Below are 24,172 nucleotides of genomic sequence, written 5' to 3' on the forward strand. Positions count from 1 at the left end.
AAAGGATGTTTTAGTAGTCTCTCTTCTTATCATAACCACATTAAACATACGGTATTCTGAGAGTTAAAACTGCTGTTTGTAATACAGTTGTCCTCCGTGAATCAAACAGTCTTAAATACTCTTGGTTCTTCAGAACAAGAGTACCTTGTCTGCTAAGTAACCACGCAAGTTCATCCATTTGTGTCTCTTTACTTTGTCCACGCAGGGTCAAAAGTTCAGTACCTTACACTATTCAATGGTCCTTTTCCCCCTTCACAAAAAATTTCAAGGTATAATGCAAACCAGAAGGCTTTTACCTTGCTGTGGATTTTGACCGAGCAGACAAGTAGGGAAATAGTCCCAATATATTATGAACTCCTGCTTTCAAGGCATTCTAAAAGCCGTTTAGTAGTGAGTTTTATACAAAAGTAACATAATAATAGTCCCAGACACTTTTAAAGACAAAACAGGAGATTTGATATAATTTTATGCATACTAATTTTGTTCAATATTAATAGATTAAACAAAAATGGGGAAAAGCCACATGGCATCCAAAAAAAACAAAAACAGAATGGAGCAAGTAGTGATCAGTGAACAACTGAGTATGAGAAAAGATTGGGGAAAGAGCCAAAGCTAATGAGCTTAAAGGAGAATGATCTCAGAAACAAAGGATCTAAAATCTCATGGAACAGACCCTTTACCCAGAACCCTGAAAATCACTATCTACTGGAAGGATGTCTAATCAGTCGTCACAAGAGTTTTAAAATATAAAATGTAATCTAATAAATGCTTTCAAGTTTATTTTGCCATTTCCTTTAGAATCCTGGGAGGGATCTTGTCTTGCTCTGGAGTTTTGTCAATCTTCAAACGTGCTAAATTCTCAATTGCCCACGTAATTTACACCTCTTATAGCAATTTTTGTAGAGGATATGAATTTGTTTAGAAGTTGCCACATTTTTTCCAGGTTGATCTCTTTCATTTCTATTTAACTGTATTGCACCAACCACTGTGGTACCTGGGAACTAATACAATTATGTAAGAGGATTTGCACTTTCTACCTCTCCCTTTAACTATGATGTTCTGAGTATACATGAAAAAAGTTTGGTTCAGCCCTTCTCTCCTCTCCCCCCGCAAAACAAAAACAAAATAAAACCTCACTCACCTGTCTTCTAAAACTTTGATAGTGTCATGAAGTCCTTTCTGATACTCTCTCAGCTGTTGATTTTTGGTATAAAACTCTTCAAGCCTCTCTGCATCCCTAAAATAAAGGAGAAACAGCTAAATGCTTTTAGAAATAGATAAAGTCTCTTCAGTTGTGAATAAAAGCTATTAAATTTCAATAGAGAATTCTGTTTATGGTTATGACCACTTTGCTCTCTGTAATGTTTCTTCTGTCTGAAGAGTGTGATTGATAATCAGCAAAAATATTAAGTTGAAGACAATAAATGAAACACTTGCATGCGTTTACTGTGAATGGCTGGTAACAGATAATGTTCGAGTTATACAGAAATAGTAAATACTCCATAGCTCATGTTGCAGTTGAATTTCCACTGATGTTTAATTTTGGACACTTCCCCCATTTAAACCCACAAAGAGAGTTATGCCACTAAAAGAGCCATTAAAAGTGGTAGGTTAGGTCTGGGGCCAAAGCAAAATTTTTCTACAAAACTCCAAATAAATCAGACAAAAGTCACCCAAATTATAACAGCCTAAATACTACTTCTGGGGGGATTCTGCACCAAAAAAATCCAAATTCTGCACCAAAAAATTCAAAATTCTGCATATTTTGTCAAAATAAAGCAATATAATCACACCAGTTTCATTTGTTTTGGTAATTTATGTAAACTACGATACAGAAAAACCCCCACAATAACTATTCAGCATTTCCAAAACACACGAAAAGGGGGTGAAAAGTAAGTGCAATTCACAAAGAAATTTCAGATGAGAGTGCTGGGTGTTGTAGAGCAGTAAGTCTACGCAGTGGCAGTTGTTCTTCCCTCTCTCTGCCAGTCACAGTATGCCAATATTTGGGTGACTAACATAAAAACAGTGGGGTAGAAATGTATTTTACTTTAAGAAAACTACAAAGACAATTTCTTGAATCCTTTTCTTCTATGATCCTCTTTATTTACTGCTGAGGATCTTGGAACAGAAGGATCAGAGTACAATAAAGGAGCATAGGGTGGGAGGCACTGATTTGAGTGACTGAGGCACTTTGTAAACAGAACATGAACAAACATACATTTAATTTTCATATACAAATTAAATTTTTACCATTTTATTTTATCAATTAAAAGATGAACAGCTGACTAATTTAATATGAAAGTTACTGAATTCTCAGATATAATATAGTAAAAGTTACCCATTCTGCCACGATAGCCTATGTGAACTCATTAAGCTTGTTCTCTCTTTTAAATCCTTTTGACAGGCAGGATTCAGAGGAAGTTTTATGGCACTAAGGATTAAAACACTATAAAAGCATAGTGCCAGGTTGGATGTTCAATTCCCAACGATCCCCTGGTTTCTCCTACTACCCTTCCCCCCTTCCAGGATGGATGTTGCAACCGCCTACCCCACAACACAACATGACTGGTTTGGGGGGGGCGGGGAGTTACCCTTCTTATGGGTCCTAGAGTAGAGCTTAGTATCGACCACAGCCTGGGAACACATTTTAAAGGTATTAAACCCTATCTAATCTAGGTGCTCAGTAATGTTTGAAAACATGTTAGCTAACTTTAAAACAAAGCAAAAAACCCCAAACACTTCCTTCCTTATAGTCTAAGCAAAGCCTATAAGGGTTTATTCAAGGAAGGGAGAGACTGACTATACAGGGGAACAACAAATCTGACTAAAAACAAACTGCTGCCAAATGCACAAAGTAAATAAAACAAACATTTTTGCTAACTTTTCTGTTATCTTGGGGGCTACCTGTAACTCGTCAATATAGCGTTTTGGGGGCTTTTTTAGACAAATTTTCAAGTTGACGCTGTCCCTTTAGATGTTTTCAGCTACATTTTACAACTCATTGATTTTGGGCTGCTGGGGATTAGTGTTCACAAATGTGGTAGGAAGATGCTTCTGCAGTGTACTACCTAGATTTTTTTTCTTTTATTGATTTAGAATTTTAAAACAAATTAATACCTTGAATGCTTTCTGACTTCACTTATTACTCAAATCACTATCAGAGATCCAAATAGTGCTTTACAATACAAATATTACATTAACCTCTAGTGTAAGGAGTTTATGGTCTGAAATGCCCGATCTTGCAAATGCCAGTAGAAGCACTAAAGCAGACTCTTGTCTCCTTGTGGAGTGAAAAGCCAGGGAAGAGTAGTTTTGGCATTCCTGATATTTAAGGGGGAAACCCTCCTCCCCTCCACACTCCTTTCAGGCCTGGATTTCAGTAAGACATTGGATACAGTTCCACATGGGAAATTTTGAGTTAAAATGGAGAAGATGGGGATTAATATGAGAACTGAAAGGTGGATAGAAACTGGTTAAAGGAGAGACTACAACAGCTCATACTGAAAGGTAACTGTCTGGCTGGGGGAGGTTACTAGTGGAATTCCTCAGGGATCTGTCTTGGGACCTATCTTATTTAACATTTTTATTAATTACCTTGGCACAAAAAGTGGGAGTGTGTTAATAAAATTTGAAGATGACACGAAGTTGGGAGGTATTGCCAACACCGAGTATCATAAAAGAAGATCTGGATGACCTTGAAATCTGGAGTAATAGAAATGGGAAGAAATTTAATAGTGCAAAGTGCAAGGCTATGTACTTCGGGAATAAGAATTTTTGCTGTAGGCTGGGGATTTATCAGTTGGAAGCGACAGAGGAGAGGGAAAGACCTGACTGTACTGGTTGATCACAGGATGACTATGAGCTGCCAATGTGATGCAGCCTTGAAAAAGTCTAATGTAGTCACAGGATGCATCAGGTCAGGTATTTCCAGTATAGACAAGGAAGTGTTAGTACCATTATACAAAGCACTGGTGACATCTCAACTGGAATAGTGTGTGCAATTCTGGTCTCCATGTTTAAAAAAGATGATTTCAAACTTGACCAGGTACAGAAAAGGGCTACAAGGAGGATCCAAGGAACGGAAAACCTACCTTATGAGAGGAGACTCAAAAAGCTTGGCTTGTTTAGCTTAATCAAAAGATGACCGAGGGGAATGATGATTGCTTTCTATAAATACGAGTGAGATAAATACCAAGGAGGGGCAGGAATTATTTAAGTTAAGTGCCAATGTTGATACAAGAACAAATGGATATCAAGTTTAGGCTTCAAATTAAATGAAGGTTTCTACTCATCAGAGGAGTGAAGTTCTGGAACAGCCTTCCAAGGGGAGTACTGGGGGCCAAAAATCCTAACTGGCTTCAAGATTGAGTTTGACAAGTTAAAGGAGGGAATGGTATGATGAGACTACCTACAATGGCATGTAGCCAATCTGCAACTGCTAGTCGCAAATATCTACAAAGGCTGGTAATGGAACACTAGATCGTGGGGGGTCTGACCTACTACAGAGAATTCTGGCTGGTGGGTCCTGTTCACATGTTCAGGGTCCACCTTCCCACTATACTTGGGGTCGGGAAGGAATTTTCCCCTGGATCAGATTGGCAGAGACCCCGGGGTTTTTCACCTTCCTCTGAGCATGGATCACTTGCAGTGTAAATAGTGGATTCTCTGTAACTTGAAGTCTTTAAATCATGATTTGAGGACTTCAGTAACTCAGCAAAAAGTTATGGGTCTATTACAGGAGTGGGTGGGTGAGGTTCTGTGGCCTGCAGCGTTTGGGAGGTCAGACTAGATCAGTGGTCTGCAACCTTTTTACACGCAAGATCACTTTTTGAATTTAAGATCAAGCCAGGATCTGCCCCGCCCCGCTCACTCCATTCCCCCCTCCCTCTGTCGCTCATGCTCCCCTACCCTCACTCAGTTTCATCGGGCTGGGGCAGTGGGTTGGGAGGGAGTGCAGGCTCTGGGCAGGGGCCGAGGGGTTCGGAGTGTGGGAGGGGGCTCCGGGCTGAGCCTGGGTCAGGGGGTTGAGGTGCAGGAGGGGGTGAGGTGTGCGGGCTCTGGGAGAGAGTTTGGGTACAGGAGGGAGCTCCGGGTGGAGCAGAGTGTTGGGGTGCAGGCTCTGGGAGGGAGTTTGGGTGCAGGAGAGGGCTCTGAAGACAGGAGGTGAGGGTGCAGGAGGGGGTGCAAGGTACAGGCTCCAGGCAGGAGATGCTTACTACTTGCTTACCTGCTTCTCCCTCCCGTCCCACCCCCCGAACTGGGCCGCAAACGCCACCCCCGCAGCTCCCAGCCAATGGGAGCTGTGGAGTTCATGGGGAGGGACAGGGGGGCAGCACACGGAGCCCCATGGGCTGCAGAGACATGCCAGCTGCTTCCGGGAGCAGCATGGGGCCAGCCTTAGCCCCGCCGGACTTTTAGCAGCTGGAAATCATGATTGACTGGCAGAGGCTCCAGGATCGACCAGTCGATCGCGATCTACCGGTTGGTGACCACTGGAGTAGATAGAATCAGAGAATATCAGGATTGGAAGGGACCTGAGGAGGTCATCTAGTTCAACCCTCTCCTCAAAGCAGGACCAATCCCCAACTAAATCATCCCAGCCAGGGCTTTGTCAAGCCTGACCTTAAAAACCGCTAAGGAAGGAGATTCGACCACCTCCCTAGGTAACGCATTCCAGTGCTTCACCACCCTCCTAGTGAAAAAGTTCTTCCTAATATTCAACCTAAACCTCCCCCACTGCAACTTGAGACCATTACTCCTCGTTCGGTCATCTGGTACCACTGAGATGATCATAATGGCCCCTTCTAGTCTTAAAGTCTATGAGTCTATGCAAAAAAGGAATAAATCCAATTTTTAAAAGAAATTTATAGGTCATCTTTAAATGATCAAACTATAGACCTGAATCCTGTTTTACATAAAAAAGTACTTAAGAATATATAAAGGTACACTACCATCTCCTTTTAAAACTCAGTAGATTTAATGATTTGATCCTAAACTTTATGTTCATGTTTTAAAGTAATACAATGGAAGGAACAGAGAGAAGTTTTTCAGGATTTTGGTACTGCTTGACAAAAGTGACTGACAATTTGGCAAAGAAGCTAGCCTTTGTTATGAATAGTCTCTGACCCTGCATTTACAAGATCATTAGCTCCAACACTGAACCAGGGTACAACATAAGGAGCTCATTGTCAGGCTGGTTATCAAGTCTGAAATATTAAACCTTAGCTATTCAAAAGCATCAGGGAAAACAAAAAGCCCTATGTAAGACTATTGTATCTACAATGTGGTACTTGTAGAATGACTCCAGCAAACAATAATTACGCCATTTGGTTTGATACGTATTAAATCACAACAAAATATCATTGATAATACAGCTCTTCGAGAGACCAAACTTCTCAAGAATGTAAAGTTTTCATTTTACATGGATGTAGAAACAGGTCAGGATATACAGGATTAAGTCAGTAACAGCACCACCAATCAATCTCACAATTTTAGATTGGAACTGAAGCACAGCTAAATATATTTTTGGAAGCTGTACATAATAAAAAATAAAAAGAGTGGTGCTTAATTTGATTTTTTCAAGATATTTGTGACTATTACACAAAGAAATAACTTAACTGAAAATCACTTACTATAACTGATGGTACACAAGCGTTGTAGTGAAAAAAGTCTGATTTGATTTCAAGCTTGGTTCCACTATTGTCTGTGAAGTTACACAGTCACTGTATTGCCAAAGCTACTTTGTTCCCGACATATAAACTGTAGATATACACTATTTGAATTTTCGCAAAACATCTGACGGGGTGTTTCATGAAACCCTACTCTCAAAATTAATTAAAATTAATTTTGATATCAATGTCAAATGGACTGAAAACTGGCTGAAGGACTAAAAAGACATGGCCCAATTTGCCAAATTTTGTTCTGTTCCATGCATTATGTTTTATACAAATCTAATGTTTGCATAGTAGCAAATCATTTGCACGTACTACAAACTGAAGCCTAAGCTGACAGTCAACAAACTCTGCTCCAATCAGAGATGGGAGTAGGACTTGCAGCTGCACAAAACTTGGCAACTCTGGCTGGCAAAGCTGGGTGAGTGCTCAAGATGGAAGCTAAGAGGTAGCTGTATGTGTGGTTACTGGGGATGTTGGTAGTGCTGTGGGTTTGTGGGTTGTTGGGGAGGTTTAGAGAGTGCTGAGGATGCTAGGGGGAGGATGAGCAGGCTGCAGATGTGGGAGCTTGAGGATAATGCGTCCTTCACCTTGTGCTGCTGTCCTGCCTTCTCTTTCAAATGCCACTGCTAACTCTTCCTAGCTATCCTTTTCAGGTCCTGATCCAGCAGAGGGAGTGGCAAGAGAGGCAGCAGGCAGATGACTACTCAGCAGGTGCAAAATTGACACTAGCTGGCCAAAAGATAGGACAGCAGCTCAGATGGATGTGTAAGAACCTAGCTGAGAAAAGGGAATGTATGACAGAACTGAAATGCCTGACACTTGGCAGCATGAAAGGATAACAACTAGAGAATATAAGTGGGGTGTGTTTAGATGGAGTATGCATCCAACACTAAAATTTTGTTGGAACTGCAAACACCAGTGAGGACTGACAAAATGCACAGGGGCATATAGACAAAAATCAAACTCAATTTAATTTGGAAAAATGCAAGCTAATGCATCTGAGTAAATACAAATCAAGTAACAAATTTGATAAACCGCAAACTACCTGGAAAGTAGTAGTTCTGAAAATGGACAGCAAGTTAAGCATGATTTCACAATGCAATAGGACAGCACAAAAGGGCAATGTAATCTTGATATACATGTAGAGATTTCACACCACAGAAAAGGGAAGTAATAATTCCATAGTATAGGGCTTTGGTGCACAACTGGCCTGGAAATCTGCCTTGATCTCCAAGACCCTCACTACCATAATGATACATACATTGGTGGAAGTCATAAAAGAGCCACCAGAAAGATGACACCTCTTGGAGTTATCATTGTACAAATACATACATAACTGGAAGACTGATAAAGATACTAAAAAGTAAATTTGGACAACATTGGGGAGGGTTCATATCTGTTAAAAAGTATTTGAAAGGTGTAACTACAAAGGAAGGAGAGGAATTATTTATTCAAAGTGGCATAACTAGGAAAAATGCAGCGGCTGAAATTAACAATGGGAAAATTAGCTAACATAACTACACATTCATACAGGTACAATTTGATTTACTTCTATTATCTAGGTTAATATACACATTATCTAGTTCATGCGTCTAATAAGCCATGTTCAATATAGTTAAAAAAAAGAGGAAAAAATAAAATTTGCACAGCACGGGAGTGTATAAACCTTCAGGCTAGGGATGTAACAGGTTAACTAGTTAACCGGTAAGCATTAGTCTTACCAGTTAACCCACCTTAACCGTTAACCCTGGGCCTACCAGCCAGCTGGCACTAGATGCACCGCACTGGCTGGCCACCCGACCCCCAGCCATGCTGCCCGGAGCAGCGCCACCCAGCTGGAGCGGGCCCAACCACAGCTGCGCCCCGCCCTGAGGGGCCCCAGCTGCACTGGCGGATTGCCCCCAGCCCCAGTTGTGCCAGCCAGCTGCTTAATCGGTTAACCATTTAAACATTTTTAAACGTTTAAATGGGTTTAAATTTTTTAAACGGTATTTACTTCCCTACTTCAGGCTGGAATTCTTTATACAAATCACTATGACCCAGCTTTGTGGAGGAAGCATTTAAAGGTAAACTGGTAAGCTAAAAAAATTTTAAAACATGGTTATGCCACTTGCTGCTCCTTTATAATGTACAGAAGCAACTTCACCTTAAAAAAAAGGTTTCCTACTTATTTTTTCTCATATCTGAATTATCCTTTATGGGCACCCTAGAAATACTACAGAAGACTGCATCACCAGCCACTCATGCAAGCGATGGAGAACTGGAGTTCAGGTTATAGATCCTGCAAATGTTTATACATGTATATTACTGACTTCAACATTGCTACTCATGTGAGTCAAATTATACACATGGGTGTCTGCAGGATCAGGCCTCAAGTCCTCAACTCATCATGTAGGAATTACAGTTTATTAACTATATTAAAATTTTCCTCCTATAAAATATATTGGTATGGCATATGGATAGGTACTTACAAACACCTTTCCTTTTTCAGTTTGGATATTTTCAACTGTAATCCTGGAAAGTGAAAAGAAAAAAAACACGGATTATCTTTTGACTCGTTTTAACACAATTGTGTAGCTGAATTGTCCTTTCAGATATGAGAGCTTTAAAAATCATTCATAACATTTAACCATTCCCTTTTCTCTTGTCCACAGGTAATTTATAACTCATTCTAAAAGTTGGCCCATCGGATAGGATCATTGTTGTTTGCAAAGCCCTACTTTGGAAATGGCCTGTTTCCATTTTTCCATTCTAGTGGGTTTTAGTCACACGAGGAATGTGATTTATTCAGGTGTATGTGATGCAAGAGTCATTCGGTTCCATGAGTGTTTCCTGGTGTCAATCTCTATGGAAATATGCTTGCCTGCCATCTGTGAAAGAGGAAAAAATGCTGCAACATAACTAGTGGAGGAGGAAAGTAGTGGCTCCTGGATTAAGAGGGTAGGGCCTACTTGGACCTTGCCATGATATCTGAATTAATTCTTGGTTGAGTTCAGGAACAGCCATGAAAATCCCATTATTGGCTATCTCGGGATCCTTAATAAATAACACCTGCTTCCCTCCTAAGTTAATATAGAAATTTCTCCTTTGTAAAAAACATACTTCACCTCTGCTATGCTGTAAAAGTAGGGGATATTGTGTACTATTTACATAAACAATTTTCTTGGACTTTGCAGACATGTAGTAGTATACAGTACTACGTGGGTATATAAAGTTGTAGAAAAGATTTCTGAAATGAATTTTCAAATATTACAGTATCCGGTCATGTAATTAAGGACAGTATCATGGATACACACAAAGAAGCAACATTAAGGGACCACCGCTTAATGTTCCTAAGTCCACAAGGAGGACATGCTTCTGGGGCTACTGCTATTCTTCCAGCTCTAATGTAGCCATGCTGCTAGGGACTTCTCAGGCTGAAGCTTCCCTGAAAGCCTCTTTAAGATGATTTGAGGAATGATGCACATCGTTCTGTGCCTTCCTCACTCTTTTCCTATTCAGTCATCCATGTCCTGTAGAGGATCCGAGACATCTACTCTTTGTAGAAGAGGGAAGATTCACACATGTATGGGACCCTCCAAATGTCACTGTTGGGGATAATCAGATGCTAAGTACATGACAAATAAAATTAAGAATGGAAAAATAAAACATGTGAAGCCAATGAATAAGGAAATTCCCCCCCAATGCCTTCTTCAAACATATAACCAAAAAAAAAAAAAAAGACTTACCAGTTGTATTCATATTTTAAAAAACTTTTGAACTAAAAATACCTGTGCCAGCATGCCATTCACAAAAAAGGATATTCTTTAATGTTATAATCTCACGACAGCCTTATTAAGAAAGTGCTGACATAGTAAAGACATAACATAAAAACACAAAAATAAAAACTGTGACCTTGCTTGGAGAAGTAGAGGTTGGGATTGTCAAGAAGTTTCCTTCCCTGCCCCTCTAAGAATAGCTAAATAAGAAAGTTTACTTGTTGACATACATGCTAATCTTTATTCTGGCAAACCTTCCAGTATTCAGGCTTCCACTTGGAAAGTAATAGTCAAGACAAAGATTCAGTGAAAACACACTAGAGACCATGGGTGGGCAAACTTTTTGACCTGAGGGCCACATCGGCATTGCGCAACTGTATGGAGGGCCAGTTAGGGAAGGCTGTGCCTCCCCAAACAGCCTGGCCTCCGCCCCCTATCCATCCCCTCCCACTTTCCACGCCCCTCAGAACTCCTGACCCATCCAACCCCCTCCCCGCTCCTTGACCCCTGATTGCACCCTCCCAGGACCCCTGCCCCTAACTGCTCCCCGGGACCCCGCCCCCTATCCAACCCCCCCGTTCCCCATCCCCTGAACGCCCCCCCCACCCCCCCCAGAACCTCCACCCCGTCCAACTTCCCCCTGTCCCCTGACTGCCCCTCAGGCCCCCCTGCCCCTTATCCAACCCCCTACTCCACGCCCCCTTACCATGCTGGAGCCAGCCACACCGCCGCGCTGCCCCACAGGAGAGGCGAGCCAGAGCGCTGTCCACACAGCGGCGTAGCTGCGGGGGAGGGGAAAAACGGGGGAGGGGCCAGGGTAGCTTTCATAGCCGACAGCTCAGGGGCCGGGCCGTATGTGGCCCGCGAGCCGTAGTTTGCCCATCTCTGCTATAGATTGTTACAAGATGATAAGGTAACAACGAGATAGAAAATGCATGGAGACTACTTCAAACGAAAGTTCTTGGGACATAGGTAAAGACTTCTTATCTCATAAGCATTCAACACCTATGTGACTTTATGTTCTGTCATGCAGCACAGAAAGAGGATTTATTTATTTTTTAAAGTGGTTGCTATTCATAAAGTCAATTAGACATCGGCAATTAGAACCCCTATAAAGTGTGCTTTAATCCTACTCCACACCCATCAGAAGGAATGAGGCTGCACAACAATGTGGCTCCTGTATGAACAGGTAGTCTGTTCAGCAAAGTATTTAAGATTGTAACATTGGCAACCTGAGCCGCCAACTGAAGAGGCAATGCTCAAAAGGCCAACTACTATGCTATAAGTAACACTATCTCCCCTCTCACCTGAATCCAGGAAGAGCTGAACTGGTTACTTAAACTTTTTTTTAAAAAGTCAAATGACTACAATGAGAAGGCAGGAATCCAGTTTGTTACATTTATCTGAGAGTGTAGAATTACTAATGTTACCCATAATCTCTTCCTTTTTGTCTTTCAGGGTACCAAGAAGCTTTGATCACACTAACTAATAGGACTATGCTTGTGTTTCTAAAAAAAGTTTTATGTTTCCAGAATTCAATATATAGCTAACCAAATATTTGTCTAAAGTGGAAAAAATTCCTCAGTTTAATCACAACCACTTAGTTTCTCCTTTCCAGATACCTTCTTGCAAAGCAGGTGGATGATTTGGTGCAGGGGACCTATTGCTGGGATGTTAGGCTTTAACTGCTTTAAGGTGTGCAATGTGAAGGTGACTTGACGAATATTTATTAATATTAATATGTTTTAAATCTATTTTTAAAATCAACATTTAGGTTAATATCAATACACAACATTCAACATTTAAAAGTTAAGGTTATGAGACTTGTAACTAGGCTACATTATGCATATATGTAATATTTTTCATTAAGGACTGTTACGAATTACACCTGATTGGACACGCACACAACTGGACTGTGACTTATTTATACCTTAATTAAGATTTAAATACAGTAGAGTTATCATAGCTACAGGAACTTCATCATTTTAATTTCTTGACCTGTATACTTAAGTTTTCAGTATTAACATTGTATTAGCATGTGTCTTGGCATCTAACTCCACTGTCTGAGAAAAAAATGAAATGGAAATAGTTAAGAGAAACCAGAGAAAAAGCTATAGTAATTCATTCAAATGTATGCTATTTTACATTCAAACAAACATTTATTTGAACTGCAGGTCTTGGAATGTGAAATGCAGTTCTCTCTCTTATGGGATTAGTGTGTTCTGGGGCTTCCACCTGAGGGGTTATACGCTGATTGGGTCATAATTGGCTGATTGGGTTATAATTATATTATGCAGATGACTGTCCAGAAACAATTGTACTGAGACCACATCTGTCACATGGTGACAATTTCTGATCTTTACTAACATGGGTTGTGTTTTAAATAGTGACCTAATAGGGAAAAGATTCCAAATTCCATTATACATAGAGTCTCCTAATAGCACCTCTTTCTTATCCTCAAAAGCCAAGCATTTTAAGTAACAGGATGTAATAGAATGGTGTGTGGCCCACAACCTTCATCATTGCGGTAAATGCCTTCTCTCTTGCATTACAGTTCCACATGAGAAAACAGGTGATAGCTGAAAACCTTTTGAAGACTTCCATGTGTCTTATGTCATCTTAAAATGATGTGTGGAAGAATCTCAGTGTAAAGTTACCTATCACTTTACTATGTAATTTTAAGAGTTATATTTCTAATAATCTTTCATTATTCTACTGAAGTTGCTAAATTCTGCAGGACAAATTTTTAGAAATACTTCTAAAGATGTCAAAAATATCTTTTAGGAGGCACCTAAGAAACAGAAAATTTACTCTGAATGGATGAGAGGATAGGTTAATCCTGAAGGTAAGGATATAATTCAGTTATGATGAGCATGAAGATAGCAATTTCAACATAATTTTATTTACTTTTTCCATAGTCTTCAACCTTCTCTTCTACAGGGATCCTTCAATGCAAAAATGTGTTTTATTTTTCATGATCCTATCTGCCCTAAGACTCATATCTTCTTTATCACAGTCTCCTGTTTTTCTGTGGGTGTAAAGGGGAAGAACTGGATTACTTATTTTATTGTTCTACAAAAACCTCCTTCTCTGTTTGTTCAATGTATTACAGGTATATTTGTTTCCTATAGTACACAGCTTCAGATTTAGTTTTAAAGATTATGCTTCAGATACAAAGTTGATGAGTGACAAATCCGACACCTACTTAGAGACTACTCATATCACATATCTAATTTGTAATTAGTATGTAAGTACTAATATCTGTTGGGGGATCTGGGCTCTTCACAAATATTAGTATTAGATAATATCCTGTGTGAAGTAGGGAAGTATTAATTACCATATGCATCTCACAAATGGGAAACGGAGGCAGAGATTTATTGACCAATTTTCAGAAGTACTGATCACCACAAATTCCACTGAAGTCATTGGGAACTACAGGTACACAGCTCCTTTGATAATTAGGCCTTGCTCATGATCACACAGAAAGTTTGTGGCAGAAACTACTAGCTATTTTGTCAGCAGAGAAGCAGCTTTTCAAAGGTGAATAAATTGGCCTGATAAAAAATGAAAAAGCCTCCATTTATTCTCTAAAGACAAAGTAGAGAAGTTGTAAAATTACATTTATTAAAAAATACTTGTTTTTCATTTAGTGTGATAAAGCACACAATGGAGAGTGCATATACATTTTTTTCCTCCAATGTACTAATAAAAAACAATCCAACATAACCAATTTAAAGCACTCTAAAAAAAATTAGAACTTTTATAAAATTTCAGGCAGTTGTAACTTATGTTAACTTGCAAATCCCTAGAAAGCAGAATTTGTAACAGAAGTAACAGTCCTCTGATAGTCAGTACAAGCATACACAAAGTGCTTCACTTCTTGAGCAAACACTCCATTTCTCCTAAATATAACCATATGTAATATATTGTTGCTGACATATAGATTTAAAACTCATGAATCAATTTTATTTAATTCTTATTAATAGACTTCAGAAACAAGCAAAGTCCAGGCAAGTCTTTGTTTGATGTGTCTTAAATATTCTCTTGCACTTAAATACTCTCTTCTCCCCACCTTTTGAAAAAAATTAACTATCCTTCAGGCATGTCTTTGATGTTATCGTGGAAGATCTAATTTTACCCAACACTGTGGAACACACTACCAAAGGGCTAGGCATGAAAAAGTTTGCTTAGTGGCAAAATTACCTGGCCCCACCCAATTCACATTTTAAAGAGAACATGCAAATGTATAAAGAAAACCAAAACTTTAGAAACATGCACTGAATTTCCCAAAATACTACAAAGGGGCATTCAACACCACCCATAAGTCTTAGTTTTTTTTGTTTTTCATGCTTACACATGCCATGGATTGCCAAATCCCACTCTGATGCTCCAACATATGATCTGCTGATGACATCACACCCACTACTGAAACCCAGCTCAAGATTGAATCAAATCAACAGGAGTTAAGATAATATTTTAAGAAATAAACTACAACATAGTATTTTTCAGGACATTCTATAAAACTTGTTTTATCTCTCAGGATACAAACTAAGATTTTTGTTAAAAAAAAAGTAACCAGAATGCAATTGGTTGGTAAATCTTTTTCTTTTAACTAATGTCAACTTAATTTCCTTTTAGTGAACAACAGATGTTTTTGACCAGGTACACAAACCCTCAAGGCCCAATCTTGCACGTTGCTGAGTGGAATCAAATGTCCCACCAATTTCAGTCAGAGTAATGAGGTCAGCTGCATCTGATAAGATTAGGCCATTACATATTTGAAAACTAAGGACTGATCCTGCAATCAGGCCTCCATAGACAGATCCCTGTACTCATTTTGAAGTCAGTGAGACTCCACATAGGTGGAACCATCTGCCTACAAGGATCTAATAGCACAACTGGGGCCTACATTAATTCCTAATAAGTCATCTGCTTCTCTTCCAAAGTGATTTGCATAGTCTTTAATGTACAACAATGCATTTTCGGACGTTCAAGTCAAACACTGTTCTCAATCAGTTCAAAAGCACTAATCATGCATTAACAACTATTCATATGATTTAAGGTTTGAGAGACCAGGTTTTAAGTCTGGACCACGTATTTTTAGAAAGAGAAAAAACACACATGGAAATTGTTTAAGGAAATATTATAAATATGATAAAATATAAAAATTGCATGCTGTGATAATTCCTCTCATTTTTGGATGTTTTTTAATTCTCCCCAATACTCAAGAATGCAGATGTACAATGCCTTCTAAGAGTCATAATCATGGTACAACCAGTAGCACAAAGGCTGAAAAATGTAATAGAAGCTATTTATTCTTGCATTAAAAATTTCATTGTGAATAGTTAAAACTAGAGACATTACCACTTGGCATTTTCTCAAGACAGAACCACAAGTGTTAATATCTATACAGTCCATTGGTTTTATGTATCTGAAGACGTAAGAAGAAACGGAAATTTAAAAAAAAAAGGAGGAAAAAAAACATTGGGCTTGGTAACTTGTTTTTCCTTTAAAACCAGTGACTTTCAATTATGAAGCATTAATAGCAAAATAGCACTAAGTACCTCCAAAGCAACTGTAAAGGTCAGTTCAGGTTAAGTAACTTTACTTGGTAGATTTATGAGCTCATTTGTACAGTTTGATTGCTTAAGTTCCAACCTTGCAAGAATATTCAGATTTTAAAGCCAAAAGGGACCACCACTGTGATCATCCAATCTGACCTGCTGCATAACACAAGCCATCGTAGTCAGAGAAGTTTTGTACTGGCTCGCTTGCAGGATTGGAGCCCTAGAGTAAACTTTTTTACTTCTAAAAACAAGCACAACAGTTAAAAATAGCCTCCTAATCTAACTATAAACAAAGCTCCTTTGTACTAACAGTTCCCATTTTACGTACACAGAAGCACAGCACAGGAAGGGACTTCTGGGTCATCAAGTCCAATCCTCTGCTATCGCGGGCAAGCCCATCATATAATCCTGTTCATAAATAAATCAAACTCCATCAACATACAGCACCAGTTGGAATAATTTACCTTGTACTTCTTTATCATGATATTCTTTTAGTTTGGACCACAGATCCTTGAAGATGTCACCAGTAGATTCAGCAGAGCTAGGGCTCCCACAACTTCCTCCAGAAACATTCATCTTGTCTTTTCCAATGTAACTGTTTTCACTTATCTTATCTATGGTACTTGTTCACTCTATCCTTTTTAGTTTTAAATTACATAGCTATGAAGTTTGTTTCTGAAGACAGCTGCATGCCTGTAATGACAGATTGACAACATTTACTTTTGCATGTATCAGAGTATGACTTGTAGCCATGATGAAATACAAAGCCCACTGCCTGTCATTGTCAAGTTGTATTTATTTAGTGACAATCATTCACCTTAAAAGCTTGGTAAGTTCTAATTATCTTGCCGAAAGCTAAAAACTATTGTATAATAAAAGTTTTTTTTTTTTTTTTTTTTTTAGAAAACAGCTACCAAATTCAAATTAGATGACAGATTTTAAGGATTGTTCACACTTTTTCCATGTTTAAAAACATTTTAATCTAATTCCTGATTACCAAAATTACCTTACGATCCCCACATTTTACAATTTGAAAATGCTGCAATACAGTTTTGTAAAAGGGGCCAACTGGCTAAAAAAAACCACAGGGTGTGCACATGTATTTCTTTATGCATATAATTCTAGATACGGGCCCAGAATGCTCATTCCTAAAGGAGGAAATCAGATGAAGAGGAACACTCAGGTTCCCCTGGTAGTTTTCTCTAAATCTGCCACCAGGAGTGGGATTGTCTCCTCACAGAAGAATAGGAGGTTGGTCCCAGAACTTGCAGATCCCCCAAAACCCATGAGGATCTTGGGATCCATCAAAGTCACAGGGTCCTGTGTCTCTGCACTGAATCAGATTCCTCTCAGACTCCAACAATATGACTCAAATGGAGTCACATTGCAAAGAAATTCCTACCTACTGCTGCTCCTGCTGCCTTATGAGGGGTTCCACAGTGAAGAGGATCTCCTCAGGTAATCTAGAGAGGAACAAGGTGCTGTGGTTAGGGTACTGCACTGGAACTCAGAACTCGATTCATTCCTGGTGCTGACACAGATGTGTGACATTGGAAAAGCCATGCAATCTGTCCCTCAGTTGTGAAACTGTGTATAATTATCTTTCCTCTCTCCCAGCCGTTGGCTTGTCTCTTTACATTGTAAACTTTTGGGGTCAGGGACTGTTTCTTATTATATGCTTGTACAGTACCTACCCACCATTGGTCCCAATCTTAGTTATTATTGTTCTGTAATACAAATGATAAATAAGTACGTCAATAATCCCCCATCCCTTTTGAGTTATTCTTAAATGACTATTCTGACTGAGCATGCTGGAGACTGACTTTTAAGACCTGCAATTGGAAGGGGCCAGGGCTCCCTGAGTTTCTGAGGTAAAATGCAAAGTTTCTCCTCATACCCCGCAAGACCTAGGAGTAACCAAGCAGCTGTACTTTCTAACGTACAAGTCCATGAGCTACATAAACATATGTATTGAGGCTGCAACTTCTCTCACAAACAATAGGTCTCCTAAACTCTTCACATTAGGAAGGATCGTTCAATGGTTTGAGGGCTAACCTAGGACTTGGAAGACCTGGCTCCAAGTCTTTGCTTTATCACATACTTCCTATATGACTTTGGGCAAGCCACTTAGCCTCTCTGTGCCTCACTTCCCCATCACTAAAATGGGATATTAGTACCTCTTTATCTTACAGCCGTGTTTGAGGATAAATACATATAAAAGAGACCTGTGTGGAGGCTCAAAATGTGCACCTTACATAAAACAGACATCAGACAGCCCCAGATATGCTTGAATCTGCTTTGGCTCTTGGAGCTTGAATTACATGACCTATTGCACTGGCTATAAGTTTCAAGTTAGCGAAGGTTCTCATATTAAACACAACTCAACAGAAAACAAGTTACCTTTTGGAATTACGGATAACTACTGGTCACCAACTGAAGTCATGATAGAGGTCTCCATACATCTTCACAGCTGAAATGCTTCACCTTGAGCCATCATACAATGCTTCTTTGTGGAACCCATTGCCTAATAACATTAGGAATGTCTTTTAGACATTTGTTTTCATTAGCTTTTAAATAGAGCTGCCTGAGAAATCACCTCTCTCTTTCTCTCTATGAGCAGTCAGGACAGTAGAGATAAGATGATGCGTCCTTGCTTACACCCTTAGATTTGAACATCTAGGGACTGTCATTTTCAGTTGGAGGGCACGTGATTTAGAATTTTCTTCCACTTTTGGGGATTGTCTCTAAGGTTTTTCTGCACAAATTTCCCACAAAATTTATTTTCAGTGGTACATAATGCTGAAATTAAAAGAAAAAAAAGTAGTGGAATTGTCCTAAGCTCCATCAGCTTTGTAACCCCAAAACGAGATGCCAGTCATGGCAGATGTTCAATACATGATCATGCATACTCTGCTTACTCTCCTGCCTCTAGCAGTCAGTGTTCAGGAATATCCCTGGACAAGGCTGGTCAGTTGTATAAGCACAACTGGCACGTGATAAAAATGAACAAAACTGAGTCTGGATATTAAGAACTGATTCCAAAACAGCCTTCATGGCTCTGAAAAAGAGCTTGAAACACTGAACTGAATGTACATGAATGCATGACTACCTCCAGCAGAGGGAGGAGCAGGAGAAAGCTGCCTGAGGCCACCCACTGCAGTAAAAAAGAAAAGGCCTTCACTCAGCTGTATTGGCGCTGCTCTCTAGCTGTTACCAACTTTGGGTGGACTTGCTTAAGAAAAGCTCTTGCAGCCAGTAACATTCATAACACCATGATGCTGTTGACACTCCAGAGGTTAGACAACTATTAAAAGTGCAAGCAGCCACAAAAAAGTCGTCTATACATTATAATCAAAGAGGCTGATAAAGGAGGTGCTGTTGTCATCATGAACAGGTCTGACTGCCAAAAGGAGGCTGCCGGACAACTCCAATACCAAATTCTACAGGCTACTTTCCTCAGATCCCACTGAGGAATACACTAAGAAACTGCACCATCTACTCAGGACACTCCCTACGCTAACACAGGAACAAATCAACATACCCTTAGAGCCCCGACTGGGGTTATTCTATCTACTACCCAAGATCCACAATCCCAGAAATCCTGGACGCCCCATCATCTTGGGCATTGGCACTCTCACTGAAGGACTGTCCACGTATGTGGACTCTCTACTCGGATCCTACGCCACCAGCACTCTCAGCTATGTCTGTGATACCACTGATTTCCTGAAAAAACTACAATGCATTGGAGATCTTCCGGAAAACACCATCCTCGCCACCATGGATGTAGAGGCTCTCTATACAAACATCCCACACACAGATGGAATACAAGCTATCAGGAACAGTATCTCCTGATGATGCCACAGCACAACTGGTTGCTGAGCTCTGTGACTTTATCCTCATGCACAATTATTTCAAATTTGGTGACAATATATACCTCCAGACCAGTGGCATCGCTATGGGCACCCGCACGGCCCCACAATATGCCAGCATTTTCATGGCTGACCTGGAACAACACTTCCTCAGCTCTCGTCCACTCACACCCCTTCTCTATCTATGCTACATTGATGACATCTTCATCATCTGGACCCATGGGAAGGAAACTCTGGAAGCTACTGAAATCATGGTGGAATTCTTCCACCCCACCATCAACCACAGCCTGGACCAATCTACACGGGGAGTCCACTTCCTAGACACCATGGTGCAAATAAGTGACTGTCACATTACCACCACCCTATACCAAAAACCCACTGACCGCTATGCCTACCTTCATGCCTCCAGCTTCCGTCCCGGACACACCACACAATCCATTGTCTACAGCCAAGCGCTGAGGTACAACCGCATTTGCTCCAACCCCTCAGAAAGAGACCAACACCTACAAGATCTTCACCAAGCATTCTCAAAACTACGATACCCACACAAAGAAATAAGGAAACAGATCAACAGAGCCAGACGTGTATCCAGAAGCCTCCTGCTGCAAGACAAGCCCAAGAAAGAAACCAATAGAACTCCACTGGCCATCACATACAGTCCTCAGCTAAAACCTCTCCAACACATCATCAGTGATCTACAACCCATCCTGGACAACAATCCCTCACTTTCACAGGTCTTGGGAGGCAGGCCAGTCCTTGCCCACAGACAACCTGAAGCACATTCTCACCAGCAACTACACACCGCACCATAGTAACTCTAACTCAGGAACCAATTCATGCAACAAACCTCGATGCCAACTCTGCCCACATATCTACACCAGTGACACCATCACAGGACCTAGCCAGATCAGCCACATCATCACCGGTTCATTCATCTGCATGTCCACCAATATAATATATGCCATCATGTACCAACAATGCCCCTCTGCTATGTACATCGGCCAAACTGGACAGTCCCTACGTAAAAGGATAAATGGACACAAATCAGATATTAGGAACGGCAATATACAAAAACCTGTAGCAGAACACTTCAACCTCCCTGACACACAATAGCAGATTTAAAGGTAGCCATCCTGCAGCAAAAAAACTTCAGGACCAGACTTCAAAGAGAAACTGCTGAGCTTCAGTTCATTTGCAAATTTGACATCAGCAGCTCAGGATTAAACAAAGACTGTCAATGGCTAGCCAACTACAAAAGCAGTTTCTCCTCCCTTGGTGTTCACACCTTAACTGCTAGAAGAGGGCCTCATCCTCCCTGATTGAACTAACCTTGTTATCCCTAGCCTGATTCTTGCTTGCATATTTATACCTGCCTCTGGAAATTTCCACTACATGCATCTGACAAAGTGGGTATTCACCCACAAAAGCTTATGCTCCAATATGTTTGTTAGTCTATAAGGTGCCACAGGACTCTCTGCCACTTTTACAGATCCAGACTAACAAGGCTACCCCTCTGATGTCTATACAAGGACTCTCAGAAGTAGATATTTTTGCAGAAAAACCCTGGAATAGACACAGGCTTAGTCTGACTGCATCAGCTTTAAGGTCATAGTGCAAAGCCCATGAAGTAGGTGGTGGACAAGATTGCAATTTTTACAGCTTAACTTTGGGGCTAAGTTTATTTCATTTAGATGGACACAACATTCTTTACCAATACATATACACCGTGTAGTGAACATGACAAGCAAGTTTGAAAAAAACAATGAGTTCACCTCTACAGGATGAGCCATTTAATTTTAATTCTTTCATAAAAATGACTTGAGATTTCTTGAGTGAGACAGGACAGGTGAACTAATAGCTTTTATTGGACCAACTTTTATCCGTGGAAAGAGCACAGCTTTGAGATGTCTTCACCGACTAAAAGGGCTAAATCCTCCCCCCCCCCATTGCTTCCCTCTGTGGTTGGTGCCTTGGAGCACATGCTTTAGAGCCACCAAAGCTGCCCAGAGAGGATGCATCATTTCTTCTCCAGGCTGAGAGAAGTGGGTATTTCACAGGAGCCCAAAGGGGACAGCTGTGTTTGCAGCCCTGTCCATGGGCTGAGAGGGCCAAATCTCATCCTCACTTCCTTACAATGACTGCCTCGGTCAGTAACAAACTAGCGGTCTGAGCGGGGAGGAGGGGGGGTTGCAGGGTCACAGCTGGGGGGGGAGAAGGGGGACATTTCAGGGCAAGGTTTGCGAGCAGTGGGCTTGCGGCAGTATCGGGGGGCTTGGGGCTGATTCAGGGACCCCAGGGAGGGATTCTGAGCTGGCTGCTGGGGGGCGGAAAGGGGGGCGGCGCGTGTTCCTGTGGGGCGGGGCCGGGGACCCCGGGGGGCTGCCGGGCACCAGGGGGGCGGTTGTTTGGGGGCCGGCACAGAGGGGCTGTTTCGGGGAAGGGGCCTCCCCGCGGGTCTCCCCCGAACCCGCTGGCCGCGCGGCAGGGCTGCCCCGCCCGGGTCTCGGCGGCGTCGGGGTGGGCGAGACGCCCTGGGCAGCGACTCGGTGACGGGAGCTGCGCGCGGGTCGCGCTGCCAGAGAGGGACGGGGGCGGTTACCTGGCGGCGGCTGGTTAGTCTCCAGCGGCTCGGCGCAAACGGCGGGAAAGAGAAAGGCGGGCGGAGCAAAGCGCGGCTCTACGCCCCCCACTGGGCGCCTCAGGGACGGCCCCGGGTCGGCCGGCGACTTCTCACAAGACGGCCCGCCCCCCTCACACTCTCGCGAGAATCCCCTGCCCCGGGGGCGGGGGCTTTTTGGGAGCAATAATTAGAGATACTCTGAGGCGCGCGGCGCCGGCGGGCAGCTGTAGGGCAAAAAGAACCTCCCTGCCCCCCCCCCCATGAGATTGGGCTAAACGTCAGCGTGGGGGCGCAACAGCCACCAAATGAGGGGTGGGGGAACATGAGGGCGCCGGCCTGGAGGATGTGGCTGAACGCGGCGCCGCTCATGTTCCCCACAACCTACTTTTTAAAAAGTCGCGGGCCCCAGAGCGCCCCACGCCGGCTCCGGCTCCCGGTCCCAGAGCGCCCCGCGCCGGCTGTGGATTTCCCCCTGGGTTTGTGAGATCCCCGCGGGCTTAACGGAAAACACCATAAAACAAGAGAAGAATCACGAGGCTGGGGACGCGGGAACCATCATGAAACCCCAGAACGACAGCGCGGAGTGGCGCACGTGTCAATCCATCGTGGTGGAAAGCCAGGGTGCAGTTTGGGAGCCTCACCTTCCTTGAAAAATGTAATCCGCGAGAAAAGACCCTACATGAAAAGGGAACAAATTCACCCCTGGTATCCAACCTAAGAGGCTTTTGGATTTATTGGGTCCCAGCTTTAGAATTCCCTTCGGCTGCTGGAGCCTTAGTTTGTTTCTCATCAGGTCATGCTGCAAAATCCATCTTTTCCCCAGAGTTTTGGGGAGGGAAGGGTGTGGGATCTCTATAATGAGGGTTGGAAGCTCTGGTTGGAGAGCTTTTCTTTTCTTTTCCTTCCTGGTTTTGGGGAGGCTGCTGTATTTATGTTTAGTATAGCAGCAGTGTCTAGAGCCCAGGAAAGGTACATGCTAGTGTTTTATATAAGGGTATAAACGTAGGGCCAGATTCTCCTTGTAAACTTCACTGAAGTCTGTTCTACACTTATTAACCTCTGTTGAGGAGCTAGCCCATAGAACATCTTCACCCAAACTACAGGGAAACACTCTTTGGGCCCAAACCTGTTCTCTTCAAGGAAGCAAAACTAAGGGACTTTAATTTGGAAGTTTACATATGTATAAACTGAAGGATCAGATCCAACTTTCTTCTAATTATATTCTTCCTTTTCAGAACTCCATTGTACACACACACACACACACACACAAAATCAAGAATTTTGTAGATATGGTGTAGTTATGAGCTTGGAAGACTTGCGCTTGCTTGGTTATAGGCCAGTCCTACAAACACATGCTATTTTACTCACATTAGTAAATGAGTTTTATATGTTTTAATGTTTACCATATCAGGTCTGTCTTGCTATTTCACCTTCCCCTTGTTAGATTATTCAGTCACATACTTGAATGCTTAAGTCACTAGAACAGTGATTCTCAGACCTCAGTGGTTCTGGAACCAAATTAGCAATCAACATTACCCAAAAGAGCCATAGGAGTGTGAATTCTTTGTTTCTCTTACTATAGTACAGTATGATGGGAAATATATATATAGCACTATAGTAAGAGAAACAATATATATAAAATACAACAAAATGACTGAACAAGTATTATTTTATCAACTAC

General features: G+C 41.5%; 1 protein-coding gene across 3 annotated transcripts in view; it reads right to left on the reverse strand.

The window, feature by feature from the left end:
- RBBP8 (RB binding protein 8, endonuclease) overlaps positions 1-22,592 on the reverse strand; it is a 66,741-nt gene extending 44,149 nt beyond the window's left edge. For 2 of the 3 annotated variants that reach the window (XM_074944507.1, XM_074944509.1), the window contains exons 1-5: positions 22,471-22,592; positions 18,403-18,526; positions 16,467-16,695; positions 9,149-9,191; positions 1,142-1,237 (exon numbers count right to left, since the gene is read on the reverse strand). In XM_074944507.1, coding sequence (XP_074800608.1) covers positions 1,142-1,237; positions 9,149-9,191; positions 16,467-16,578 — 251 coding nt within the window. In that variant the 5' untranslated portion in view covers positions 16,579-16,695; positions 18,403-18,526; positions 22,471-22,592. Of the gene's footprint in view, positions 1-1,141; positions 1,238-9,148; positions 9,192-16,466; positions 16,696-17,404; positions 17,466-18,402; positions 18,527-22,470 lie in introns of all 3 variants that reach the window. The other variant, XM_074944508.1, reaches the window with a different exon arrangement.
- Between the last annotated feature and the right edge of the window lie 1,580 nt (positions 22,593-24,172).

This window comes from Natator depressus, chromosome 2 (genome assembly GCF_965152275.1).
Source record: "Natator depressus isolate rNatDep1 chromosome 2, rNatDep2.hap1, whole genome shotgun sequence".
Taxonomy (NCBI): domain Eukaryota; kingdom Metazoa; phylum Chordata; order Testudines; family Cheloniidae; genus Natator; species Natator depressus.